The sequence below is a fragment of the Nymphalis io genome, chromosome 25 (assembly GCF_905147045.1).
Source record: "Nymphalis io chromosome 25, ilAglIoxx1.1, whole genome shotgun sequence".
In the NCBI taxonomy this organism is placed as follows: domain Eukaryota; kingdom Metazoa; phylum Arthropoda; class Insecta; order Lepidoptera; family Nymphalidae; genus Nymphalis; species Nymphalis io.
In genome coordinates, this window is record NC_065912.1 from 6,596,333 (window position 1) to 6,610,941 (window position 14,609).

Sequence of the window (14,609 nt, forward strand, 5' to 3'; positions counted from 1 at the left end):
AATTACAAGCACAAGAGATGCAATATCTTCATCCCTTGGTTGATAGCGCGGACGGGGTTGTCTATTACAATGACAATTCCTTTGAAAATATAACAGTAACAGTAACAGTAACAGTAACAGTAACAGCCTGTTAATATCCCACTGCTGGGCTAAGGCCTCCTCTCCCTTTTGAGGAGAAGGTTTGGAGCTTATTCCACCACGCTGCTCCAATGCGGGTTGGTATGTTGGTTGTTGGTTGGTAATGGAACCTCAAAGATCATGTATTGCAAAATGCTCGAATATCATACTAACATTAAAAAGTATAGCTTGTAAATACCCAAATGCTGGGCTAAGGCCTCCTCTCCCTTTTTAAGGAGAAGGCTTCGATTTTATTCCACCACGCTGCTCCAATGCGTATGCGTAATTTGTTAATATCCTATTAAAATATAACAAGATAATAAAATGGCTGTATTGATTTGAGGAACACAAATTTTACCAATGTTTCTATTTTATTTCTAATGGACAAACGCAAAGCTAATATCGCACTTAGTGTGCCCGCATGCCACTGGGTCACTATATCTACTAAAATAATAGTACATAATTATTACCTTCAACGAAACAATGACAAAGGAGAGGACCAGTGTAATTACAAGCACAAGAGATGCAATATCTTCATCCCTTGGTTGATAGCGCGGACGGGGTTGTCTATTACAATGACAATTCCTTTGAAAATATAACTTCCTCTTAATGTAGGTTGGACTTAAATACTATTTTCTTATTATGCTTCCCTTTATAGGTAAAAATATAAAACTGACAGATTTTTAAATTTGGATTACGGTAGAGTGATACAAAATTTTTATTGACGAATTATAATAACGGTAAAAACTTTTCATGTTTCTAAATTTTTCTAAGTATCTTAATAATAAATAAAATAATATCTGATCCAATTTGGCCTGCCCATCCTTCTCTGCTCGCTATTTTACGCCCTGTTTTCATTATTCAACTACGCGTGGGATGGAATTGGTTTGCTGTCAATATCATGGTCTTCGTATTTTTGAATACTTTTTCAAATACTAGCTTATATAGTAGATATTATAAGGCAAAAGTGTTTGCTCTTTATGCAGCGGTTGTCAGTGGTTTTCGAGGCACGGGAAATCACCTTCTTATGTCCAGTTTGCTACTAACTTAATGAAATAATAAACAATTAATTTAAATGTCCTGTGTGAAAATCTATTGTTTATATATTTATAATCTTGTACAGAATAATATGTCCCCTTCGATAATATTTTAAATACGAGCTTTAATTAATTCGTAAATGTAAATTTACGTATCGTTATAATAATGCCCGAATTGTTTTCGGATTATGACGCTTGGTATCATCATGGAGCAGGCGTCTAAATCAGTCAGCGACGTGAATTGAAATGTCCATCCGTTTTGTAATCCGTCTGTTTATGTATTCCTAGTTGTGTGTTTGGTAGAGGCTCGCTACGTTTGTATCTGCCTACTGCTAGAATCAATCTAAAATAGTTCTTTACCATTCAAAATGTCAAAGAAAAATAAATATTTAAGACGTAAAGTATTTAAGAAACTTTTTGATACTGATTTTCTAATATAAACCCTCAATAGTTTGTCGGTATTTTTTTTCTTATGAAACTAATTATATAAATTTAATGAAACGTTTGTTTAAATATTTCCAAATACATTGCTAAATCAGATATATGGACTTTACTGTCTAGCTGTCTGTCTGATGACCAAATCACTTAAATTATTAGCTCAACTATAATACTAACAATAACCATCATTTATATAATATAAAACTGACTGTACATAGCTTAAAAATAAATGAATACATTACTATAGTTGAAGCATTCACAAATCTATTATCATTCTAGACGTATCTGTAATTTTCCCGAATGTCGAAATTAAGTCAGTCATCTACGAATTTTCACATTTACCCCAAAGCTAGTAACGCGTATCGCCATCTGTCAACTACACACGCGTACCACCCACTTGCGCCGACATATTTATATATCATCATATTTTATCGTATCTACATACATTAGAATGAGAATAATTGAAACACGCATAATATATCAAGCACTATACTCTCTTCCGTATGTCTATCTCTTGTATTGTTTTTTTTTCTTATCGAGATGATGTCACGCAATTCGTTAATACACTATCGTATGACTGCCTCGTTGGTCTAGTGGCTAACTGTAAAGCCGCAGACTCAGAGGATTCCAGAATCCAGGACGGATTTAAATCGCATGCCGCCCCAATATAAAAGTTATTGAGTTTTGCTGTCGAAAATTCTCAATAGCAGCCAGGAATCTGAAAGTTGGAAGTATGTACACTCCCGTGCTTAGAAAAATAGGTAATTCCATTGGTCCTGCTGCTGAACTCTTTCTGGTCGTGTCGGATTGCCGTCCCATCATAGATTTCCTCTCTTGAGATTGGCCGCCGTGGCCGAAATCGGTCGTATGACATAAGTTCTTAATTCCCATAATTACGAATTATAATTAATTTAGTGATCAATAACCATGTTGCAGGAGTAGAATGCAATTAAGAGAAATGTTATCAAATATTTGATAACAGCATACCGTGTTTCTGGTTCCCGGATTGTATTGGATGAGTTTTTATTTACGTTTCCGGCACATTAAAGATAAACGTAAACTAGTGTGGATTACATTCTCTCACAAAAGAACGTGTACCTTGTAAAACGATTTTATATTCATTAATTAACTTACATGTCAACTTTTCCTTTGGGTTGAGAGAAATAAATATCATTTCATTCATTTCATTTCATTCATTTCAGGCTATGAGCTGACTTTTATCACGTAATTAGAGAAACACTTTCGAAAACATCTAAAAAAACATCATGACTTATGTATCATGATTTTACGGATACATTGCAAAATTATTCGCAAGGTTCAAGACACCGAGTCATATTCTGTTTTCGGATTTCCGACTTACATCTATTTTTTTCTTCGAATACAAGATTAATTAAGTCACAAATATAAGTTTGGAAATATCCGAATGATTGATGAATAACTTTGAAGTCATATTCAGAACCAATTAATCATAAGTTTAGACATATTCAAAATATTCTAAAAATGAAACCACTCCTTAGCAAATAGATCAGATGGAAAATCTAAGACGCTTGTACCTGCAAATATTGGACGGCATGAATATATTAAATGATATATACAGGTGTCTATAAAAAAAGGTTTTATAGATGATGAAGAAAGTAAGCAATCTATACACTACTTTTGTAATGATAGCTCATCTTGTATTTTACAAGAATCAATTATTCTATCAGATCAAATAATATTAGGAAACAAATGTGGACGAAAAATATTTATTATTTTCTATTTTATTATTGCGAAACTTAGAATGAAATTGGCTGCTTACAATACTTATAACTTTTAATCAATCTTACCTAAGTAAGTTTTGTTTTTACGCCTACTTAAGTTACGTTAATATAGGTTTTAATTATATGCGTTAACTTCCTTAACGATATAGTGTTCCATCTCTAATTAAAATAACTCAGCGCGGGTTTTATACTCAACTTTCTAAATTTATCGTATCTTCGGTTTCGCTTATATTATGAAAGTTGATAGCATGCATTCTTCCTATATGTTGCAATCTATATAACTGCCTCGTTGGTCTACTGGCTGGATGCACGGCCGCAGACCCGGAGGTCCTGGGTTCAATTCCCAGGTCGGGCTAATAAAAGTTATTGGGTTTTCTGTCAGAAAATTCTCAGTAGCAGCCTGGAGTCTGGAAGTTGGAAGTGTGTACATTCCCGTGCTTCGGAAAGCACGTAAAGCCGTAGGTCCTACGCCTAAACTCTTTCCGGTCGTGTCGGATTGCCGTCCCATCGGATTATGAGAGTTAGGAAATAAAGAGTGCACCTGTGTTTGCGCACAAACTTGTGCACTAATAATAATAATATATCCTGCGTAGTTGGCTAATCTCTCTTGAGATTGGCCGCCATGGCCGAAATCTGTCTAGATGACATTATTATGTTCCTACCTTAAAGTAAAGTAGGTGATTGTTTTTTAATGTATTTATTTTCACTTTAAAAACGGTCTTAAATGCCTCATCGATGTGGCTATCGTGTTATATTATTGGGTTCAAATTGAGCCGGGTCTATAAAGAAGTTATGGTTTTTTGAGTCTGGGTTTAAATATCTATATAAGTATGTATTTCCAAAAGAAAAGTAGTATATGTAGTATATCAGTTGTCTGGTTTCCATAACACAAGCTCTGCTTAATTTGGGATTAGATGGCCGTGTATGAATAATGTCCCAGGATATTATTATTATAAGTAAGGCTTTTAATTGCTACTACCACTTGATGTATCAATTGATATTTTATTACGTCAGATAATATAATTTTACAAGCGCTGTTATCGTCTGCTTTCAAGATATAGGAGATGAAAGACGAAACAATATATCGTTTATACTTTATACACATACATACATACACGTTATACATAGACATGTATATATACACAGAAGTTTTATTAAGCTTATAGAGAAATTCTGTCACATTAAACAACTGACTATAATATCATATAGGGTTTTAGCAAAATAATTTATGGTATAATTTAATTTTGTTTCAGAGGGAGGACCCAAGTATGAACCTCACCCTAAATGCCTCAGCAAAATGGGTAATAGAGGCATCAAGGGAGGTCCAGAACCCGAACACATTGCTTCAGAAATTTTCCCTTAACCGAAAAGTCGATGACCCTACACGAGCCTTATTGCTGACGTTTTATGGTATCCTGGTAACGATCGGCGCCGTTGGGAATGCCCTTGTTGTTATTTCTGTAAGTTTCGTTTTTTGCTTCTAATTAAGACTACACACTAATACACTAACAGCTCTTAAGCAACCCACTGCTAAGCAAAGACATTACCTTTTAAAGAGAAGGCTAGGAGCTTATTTTACGACGCTGCTGTCGTGGAATTCCCTTACAGTGTTGGGCATAAAATAAATTATAACCACAATTTAAGCACATTCATTGGTCCTGGCCATGATTTGAATCCGCGGTCTTTGTTTAAGATCCACATATTTTATCTAACCATTGCGCAATCTCGGCTCGAGAATAAACGCATTACATAAAGTTCGTGACGTCGAAGTTTGTTTTTTTTTTCAAAGTAAATATAAACGTAATACTAACTCTATGGCCTGGTGCTAAAAGGGCCTATCTCAATAATCTATACTTTTGGTGATCAGTATATAATGACCAGATTTTAGTTGTTTTATATAACATATGCCTTTTTCGTCATATTGTTTGTATTATTAACGTAAATCTTATACGCTTTAGTACAAATAAATTTAATTTTTTTAAGCTATATGGCATATATTATCATATTGTACATATATATTAATATATGTATAGTTAGAAGAGTATTTCATTGAACATTTAGGACATGATGTAGTTGATGTACCACTTGGGATAATTATTTTATACTAATATTAATCTAATTGGCGACATATTAATTAGATATGATTTCATAAATGTCCCAGGCGAGATGGCCAAGTGCTAAGAACGCGTGAATCTTAACTGATGATCGTGGGTTAAACCTGGACAAGCACCACTGAATTTTCATGTGCTTAATTTGTGATTATAATTCATTTCGTGCTCTACAGTGAAGGAAAAAATCGTGAGGAAACTTGCATGTATCTAATTTCACTGAAATTGTGCCACATGTGTATTCCACCAAACCGCATAGGAGCAGAATGGTGGAATAAACTCCAAACCTTCTCCTCAAAAAGGGAGAGGAGGGCTTTAGCCCAGCAGTGGGACATTCACAGGCTGTTACGGCTACGGTCATAAATGTTGTCTACGCTTATGCTTAGTTATAATTGTTGTGATGATGAATGCAGATATTTGAAATTATGTAATCAAATTGTATATATTTTTATTATTATAATTAGGAAGACAAGTACAATATGACTTGCTAATATAAGCTGAAACGTCGTAAAGAGGTGTCATATTTTTTAGTTAAATTTCTGTCGGGATAAATATTGAACTTCTATTAGTAGCTTATAACGTCATCAGTTAGAACCGACCAATGAACAATCAGATTGAAGTCAAATAATTAATCTGACTATAACCAGCTATTCAGAAACTGGATGTATGAACATTTATTTATTTCAGGTAGTGAGAAAGCCGGCGATGCGAACAGCGAGAAACATGTTCATCGTCAACCTAGCAGTCTCAGACGCGTTGGTCTGTTGTGTTGGCACGCCACTCACACTAATGGAGCTTTTGACCAAACATTGGCCACTGCCAGACTGGCCAAGCCTTTGTAAAGCCTGCGGGGCAATTCAAGCTATATCAATATTTGTCTCAACCATATCAATCACGGCGATCGCTTTGGACAGATATCAGGCAAGGTTAAATTTAATATAGTTTGTAGAGCGCTCTATTTTCGTTAATATTATTACTTTTTTCGTTTAAATTTAAGTGTTTTGTTTGTTGTTAAGAACGATTTTGTGGTTTTGATTACAATATGATATTAAAAATGGAATATTATATTTTTTACCTGTGGTAGTGCTTTGTACAGATCGAGATTGGGGGTACCTACTCGTTTTAATTAGCACCCAATATCAACACTTATATATTTTATATTTCTTACTATAACGAATGAAATTATATTATGGTTTATTTAACTTGAAAACAATGATTTTATGTTTAAAAGAAAACGATATTTATATGTACAATGTTATTATATATTGTCACGAATCTTCGAAAGATAGAATATTATATTATTTGGTCTGGAAGTGGTTTGTACAGGCCGGGATGGGTTACGGTAGCATGCGAAAGCGATCCCGTGGCGCTCCTCGTTAAGACGGAAAGGGTTCCGCTGGTTTTTTAGTGGGTATTCCGATGTTCGGGGCCTCGGCGTCTTGGACACCGGCGAGCCCCACAAATCCCTCCCCCCACACTGTTCCCGTGGGGGAAACGCGTAACGCGTTTCTACAGCGTTAAAAAAAAAAGAAGGCAGGGATGGGTTGTCATCGATTGAATTATCGCTTAATATGAATACTTATATATTTTTATCCTGAGTACTTAAGTCGGATCTAATAGTGATCGTGGTATGCCGTATAGAAAATAAAACTTTAACAATAATAAACGATATGTACTGCTAATATTTACTTGATGACAGGACTATGTCTGACTGGTTATTTAGTACTACTCTTGTACCCAATAGTAGAATTGCTATATAACGTATTAATTATTTCTCAATCATTGCCGTCCTATCGGATTATTAGAGTTAGGGAATAGAGAGTACATCTGTGTTTGCGCACACACTTGCGCACTATAATATCTCCTGCGTAGTTTGCTAATCACTCTTGCGATTGGCCACCGTGGCTGAGTGATTAACCATTAGCAACAATATATATACTGGTAGTAGAGATTTGTTCAAGCTCGTCTGGGTAGGTACCACCCACTCATCAGATATTCTACCGCAAAACAGCAGTACTTGGTATTGTTGTTGTTCCGGTTTGAAGGGTGAGTGAGCCAGTGCGCACAACTAACTACAAGCACAAGGGACATAATATCTTAATTCCCATGGTTGGTGGCGCATTGGTGATGTATGTGATGGTTAACATTTCTAAAAATACCAATGTCTTTGGGCGTTGGTGACCACTTACCATCAGGTGGCCCATATGCTCGTCCGCCTTACTATTCTATAATATATATATATATATGGTGTATGTAAAACAGCCTAGTATATGTGCATCGAGCATCAGTCACTTCCAATAACCACTATGTCAAGAACTCACTATATTACTAGTAGATTTAAGTGCCGTAATAGCCCAGTGATTAAAATGTGTGAATCTTCAATTTCAAGCAGACGAATGGACTTAAAAACAATATTTGCGACTATACCTAAACTTTGATAAATATATTGCTTTAAGATAAATTATAAGCTTATAAATTTTAGGTGGAAATAATATTACAAAAAAATTCTGATTTCTTTTTAAATTCCGTAATCCGTAACAGCCTGTGAATGTCTCACTGCTGGGCTAAAGGCCTCCTCTCCTCTTTTTGAGGAGAAGGTTTGGAGCTTATTCCACCACGCTGCTCCAATGCGGGTTGGTGGATTTTTAAATTAAAAATTGGTAATATAAAGATCCCAGAAGTAAGACATATATGGGCTGATAATTTACTTTATTTAAGACGAATACACTACACCATACCACAGATCATATTACTATACTACTGTGCACATTGTTCACTGTAATAATAATTATATAGATAAAATAGTTAACTAAATAAACAATATTAAATTTGGATCTGGTTAGATTATCTAAAGACTATCGAAACAGTTCAGTTATTTACGCCTAGTTATAACACTATTAATAGATTATACGAGCAGTAAGCATTGGTCATTTGACGTCAGACCCATGCCGAAATCTAGAACATAATCTAGTAAATGTCAGAATTTCAAACGTAACTTTCATTAAAAAATTGATTTAGTTTTAATATATATATTATTTTATTGTATAAGTAGGCGGACGGGCAAATGGACCGGATGTTAAGTGATCACAACCCATAGATATTAGCGATGTAATAAATGTTAATCATTCCTTGCATCGCCAATACGCCACCAAACTTGGGAAAGAAGTTGTTATGTCCATTATGTCTGTAGTTACACTGGATGGGTGAGCCTTTCAAGCCGGAACGCATCAATACTAAGTATTGCTGTTTAGCAGTTGAATATCTCATAAGTGGGTGGTAACTCGACCACCTAAAGCACAAGAGTCATAAAATCTTCGTTTTAGTTAAGTTAGTTGCCAAAGTTAGTTGCCCATTTGCCAATCTGCTTAACAAAAAAAAATCAAAAATAGTACACGTGAATATTTATCAATAATTGTGGGTTCAAACCCAAGCGGGCAATACTGAGTTGTCATTTTTTTAAATTCGTGCTTATAATTCAACTCGTGCTTGATGGAGACGAAAAACGTTGACCAGCATTGGAATTGTGCAGTGGAATAATCTCCAAGCCTCCTCAAAAGGAAAGGAAGCTTTAGCCTAGCAATGAGACATTTTCGGGCTATTAATTTTTTTTTTAATTTCATCTTTATTTTCTTTTTATTTTAAAAGATAATCCTTTGTCTGTATTCGCTTTCTAAGCTAACTGATACACAAATAAATCATTAAACAAATCAAAATCCCAAATCCCTCCCATCCTTCTTAATGGTACAGCGCTTCCACTGCTCTCAATGATTAAAAATTTAGGGCTAATAATAGATAAGTCGCTCTCTTGGGTTCCTCAAGTAGCAGAGGTGAGTCGAAAATTTTTCTCCTCCATTGGCTCTCTCAGGCGCTGGAAAAAGTTTTTGCCGTATAAAACCAAACTCGCCTTAGCAAACTCTTTGCTATTACCCCTATTGGACTATGTCGACTCGGTCTATTTAGATATTTCTGAGGAACTGCTAAATAAACTAGAGCGCTTACAGAATATGTGTGTTCGCTTCATATTTGGTTTACGTAAATATGATCATATTACCCAGCATCGTAAAAAACTAAACTGGCTGCCAATACGGTTGCGTCAAAATATGCATGTCATTTCTTTGCTTTATACCATACTCAACCATCCTCAAACTCCAACCTACCTAAAAGAGCGGTTTACCTTCCTTGGCTCTCATACACCATTCAAATTACGCTCTGAGCAAGACAATAAATTGCTAATCCCTCTGAGTTGCACTAAAATATACAGCAATTCCTTTACGGTTAAAGCAGTTAAACTATGGAATTCCCTGCCTTGAGAAATTCGCCAAGCTGAATCCGTGCATATTTTCAAGAGTCGTTTGCATAATTATTATCTGTCAATATAATTAGAGCATGTTGTATTATTATATGTAAACTGGTGGTAGGGCTTTGTGCAAGCTCGTCTGGGTAGGTACCACCCACTCATCAGATATTCTACCGCAAAACAGCAATACTTGATATTGTTGTGTTCCGGTTTGAAGGGTGAGTGAGCCAGTGTAATTACAGGCACAAGGGACATAAAATCTTAGTTCCCAAGGTTGGTGGCGCATTGGATATGTAAGCGATGGTTGACATTTCTTACAATGCCAATGTCTAAGAGCGTTGGTGACCACTTACCATCAGGTGGCCCATATGCTCGTCCGCCTTCCTATTCTATAATAAAAAAAAAAATTAATATGGTTATTTATTTCTTATATAAGTTTGTTTGTACGTATGTGTGTATGTATGTATGTATGTATGTATAAGTGTATATGTATATACATGTATGTAGATTGGTATATTAAATTATTTTATTATATTTGCATTAAGCTCCTTAAATTTGAAGTATAAGTTGTTCACACACTATGCCCGATTAGTGATCCTGGCTAAAAGACACATAAACATTTCTCTTTACAGAGGTTGCCTGGAAGAGATCACCATAAGTGATAAAGCCACCTTTGCATACTATATGTTCTACTAGCTTTATATGTTACTAAATGTTTGTAAAGTGTGTGTAATAAAGGATTAATAAATACAATACATAAAATAAACATTTACGTATTAAATATTAACCGGATAACGTTTACGCGAAGCAATTCATGTTGAAAATTGACTAATATTGACAATAGTATATTATCCTCTATCAAATAAATGATTTCAATATATTTTATAAGCTATGTTTAAGTAATCCCTTTGCCTTTAATTAAAACAAACGTGTACTGCCGAGTGTTGAAAGGAAAGTTGGTTTATCGCAATTAGACACAAGAAAACTAACTTTTGTTATATTTGAATCAAAACTGTAATTGAAATTATTTTGTTATAACAAAACTTACTTTTCACTATACAATGGAACACATCATATCTAATAGAATCTGTAGAAGTGGTGGAATAATTGAGCACAGAGAACCATAAGATTATATTCCTTGTTGTTCTCGAAAATCGTGTGTGACAAATGTTTTAGAATAAAAGAATAGTTTGTGTCTCGATGCTTCCATATGATGGGATCATACTAGGGAGAGAATCTTCGATGAGGCCCACCTCATGCGACAATATGGGTTACATAAGCATAGCTACGCCATAACATATTACATGATGACCTTGTTGGCAATTTCCATTGAGCAAAGTGACCATAACTTTGGATTGGTGGAAACTTTCCTAATTAAAAACCAATAAAGCAATAAACGAAATGTCAACACTAACAACGGTTGATCATTGTTTCTAAAGCAATTATCCAGTGGAATGAAATCGCAAATGTTTTCGAGCTTGCAATGCATTTGTGTTGAATACGCAACTATTTTACAACACAATTGCGGGGAGTTCGCAGCGCACTCGCGACATATTCGAAGTGCGTTGTCAGTGACAGTGCTATTCTTGTTTATCCCGTGAGATAGGGCAACAGCATCTTAACGCGTATCTGAAAATAATAATTTATTCTACGTCATCCACAGAATTTAATTGTAAATAATTTTTAAAATATAATGTTCTTAAACTTTTTCAACTCAAACCTTATTTTAATTAATGTTAGTGATATATAATTACAATACGTGTATGTAAATATTAGTATATAACACTTACCTATTACATTTATTAAAATAATTAATATATAATATGAAACATTTTCTGAAAATGAAAAATCATATGTACACTCGAAATTTCGTCCTTACACATACTTACATATCACACGTTGTCGCAAAAAGCGATTAAGAGGTCTAAAGCTAAATTGCTAATATTTTACTTTATTTTGTACTTGTGTTCGCGCACACATTTGGCACTTTAATATGTCGTGCGCAGTTGGCTAGTATCCCTTGAGAATGACCACCATCGAATATACCACCATAATACTTTATCGCATAAGAAATGTACCTAAATGCATACAATGTAAGCTTAATGATACTACCAATTTGATAACAGATGTGCAAAAATATATAAAATAATATAATTTAATAATAATAGCACATAATTTTAATTACAAACATAAACATACAGCTTTACTTATAATCGTTGCCTAGGGTGATTAAATAAACAATACTGTCTTCTTCTTTCAAATGTCAAATCAATAATGACAGAAAGAGCGAATCATTGTTTAATTAAACACCCACTAAGCAACTTTTATAATGTAAATAAAAGATTTTAATTACTCCATTAATGTGTAAATTAAGTTGTTAGAAATCAAATAGTATGTAGCATTTCAAAACTTTAATAGAAAACAGATTTAAATAAAACTCATTTGTATGCACAAAGCAAATTTAATTGTATTTATTGAGGCGAACCTAATAAGAAGCGAGTTCAAAACGCCCTTCAAATACGTCTTACTTTCCATGGCTTTGAAATATACGAGATAAATATTTATTTGAATCGTTTAAATTCAATATAACGATGTAAGTAATACTTGTTCGGTAAAGTATAATGTTTATATTCTATTTATGATACATGTATAAATGTATGTAATTAATTACATACAATATAAATTATTATATAATGTATTTAATTGCAATTTTGATTATTTGACCATCTTAGTCGGGTGGCAGATGCTGCGCAAGAGCAATTTCCTAACGCGGAATTGGTGTTTTTGGGGGATTTTAATGCTCACCACGAATCATGGTTGAAATCCCTCAAAACTGACCATACTGGAAGGACTGCTCATGCTTTTGCTCTCACACATGACTTGACCCAACTGGTTGATCAGCCCACCAGGATCCCAGACAAGATCACTTTCTAATTAATGATCGTCAGTACGGGTTTCGACCAAAACGGTCGAAAGGTGAAAAGTCACAGGTGATCTTCTAGCGTACGTAACACACCTCTGGGGTGAAGCTATCGACAAGCATGGAGAATCGTTGGCTGTCAGCCTCGATATCTCCAAGGCTTTCGACAGGGTCTGGCACAGAAGTCTTCTCTCCAAGCTACCGGCATATGGTCTGCCTGCTCAGCTATGCACCTGGATTGCCAGCTTCCTACACAAGCGTAGCCTTCGTGTTTTAGTAGATGGTTGCGCTTTACAATTCTATGTAGTGAATGCTGGCGTCCCCCAGGGATCTGTGCTATCTCCCACACTCTTTCTTTTGCATATCAATGATATGCTCTCCCTTGGGAACATACATTGCTATGCAGATGATAGTACAGTGCATATTGGATACCACGGACGCGCAGTGGCTGGGCGGGCGGAAACTAAGGAGAGACGGGAGAATCTTGTCATTGAACTCGATAGGACATTAGAGCTCATCGCCAAATGGGGCTCTGATAATCTTGTTGAGCTTAATGCCAAGAAAACACAGGTATGCGCTCTCACGGCGAAAAAGTCAACATTTTCCCTTCTTCCCTCCCTCTGTGGTACTCCGCTGGTGATGCAAAGCAAAATCGCCATGCTGGGGATTGACGTTCGCTGCGACCTTAGTCCAAGGGATTACATCGAGGCTGTTATAAAAACAGCTTCACGGAAACTCGGAGTTCTGAACAAGGTGCGGCGCTTTTTCACGCCACAACAACTGTGCCTGCTGTACAAAACACAGGTACGGTCTTGCGTGGAATATGGCTCGCACCTTTGGGATGGCTCCGCTAAGTACCTACTTGAGGCCTTGGACCGATTGCAGCGACGTGCCGTACGCATTATTGGCGACGTAAAGGTCACAAACACCCTTGAACCTTTACAATTGCGTCGTGAGATAGCAGCACTGAGCTCTTTCTATCGACTGTATCACGGCGAGTGCTCTGAGGCATCTTGCGGGCCGGCAAGGCGAAGGCGGCTAGTGCAGAACGTTTTTCCCGTCTGTACTGGCCGTCGTCGCGTTTGGACTCTACTACCACTTACCATCAGGTGGAGTAGAGTCATTTGCCCTCCCGGCGAATATAAAAAAAAAACATATATATGATAGTTATAACATTGATATGTATATTAATATTCCAGATATTATTACTGCCTCGTTAGTCTTGTAGATAGACATGAGGCCACAGATTCGGAAGTCCTGGGTTCAAGCCCCAGTTCAGGCTAATAAAAATTATTGGGTTTTTTGTCTAAGATTCTCAGTAGCCGTAAAGCCGTTGGTCCTGCGGTCCTGATTGCCCCATCGGATTATGAGAGTAAGAAAATAGAAAGTGCATCAGTGTGTGTACACACACTTGTGCACTATAAAATACCCTGCGCAGTTGACTAATATCTCTCTATCTTTTATATTTACATTACTAAACGAATAAAGTAAATAAAAATAAAACAATTGAATCATGCGAACACTGTGACGGTGGGAGAAGCAGTCAGAAATGTTTTACTGAAACGAAACATTATTTATGTTACTCTCTTTGGCTTTGAAATTTGACTCATAGTTCCTGAAAAAGTTACAAAAAAAGCGGCTTTTTATAAAGCCAAGCCACATTATTTCCAGAATATTGTCGATAATTACATTAAAACCTTTGTGATTCACGTCATATCACTCGTTTATTATTGTTATATATATTTATAAACGAAGCAGTTTACGCGTTTCAAAGGATATCGTTAATAAAGTTCACTGTCTTGTGTAGGTGTATTTGATCGTTATAATATAATATGCAATCTGCATTTGTGAAGGGTAAATGTCACAAGTTTAACTTATAACGGTTTCTACCTTTAAGCATTACTTATATTGTTGGAGGAATAAACTTAGGCG

At 35.6% G+C, this 14,609-nt stretch overlaps 1 protein-coding gene across 1 annotated transcript in view; it reads left to right on the forward strand.

Moving 5' to 3' along the window:
- The window catches only part of LOC126778219 (neuropeptide F receptor), a 78,619-nt gene that overhangs the window by 52,864 nt on the left and 11,146 nt on the right, over positions 1-14,609 (forward strand). Inside the window, exons 2-3 of the mRNA XM_050501697.1 lie at positions 4,606-4,812; positions 6,148-6,381. Of these exons, the coding sequence (XP_050357654.1) occupies positions 4,606-4,812; positions 6,148-6,381 (441 nt within the window). The remainder of the gene's footprint in view (positions 1-4,605; positions 4,813-6,147; positions 6,382-14,609) is intronic.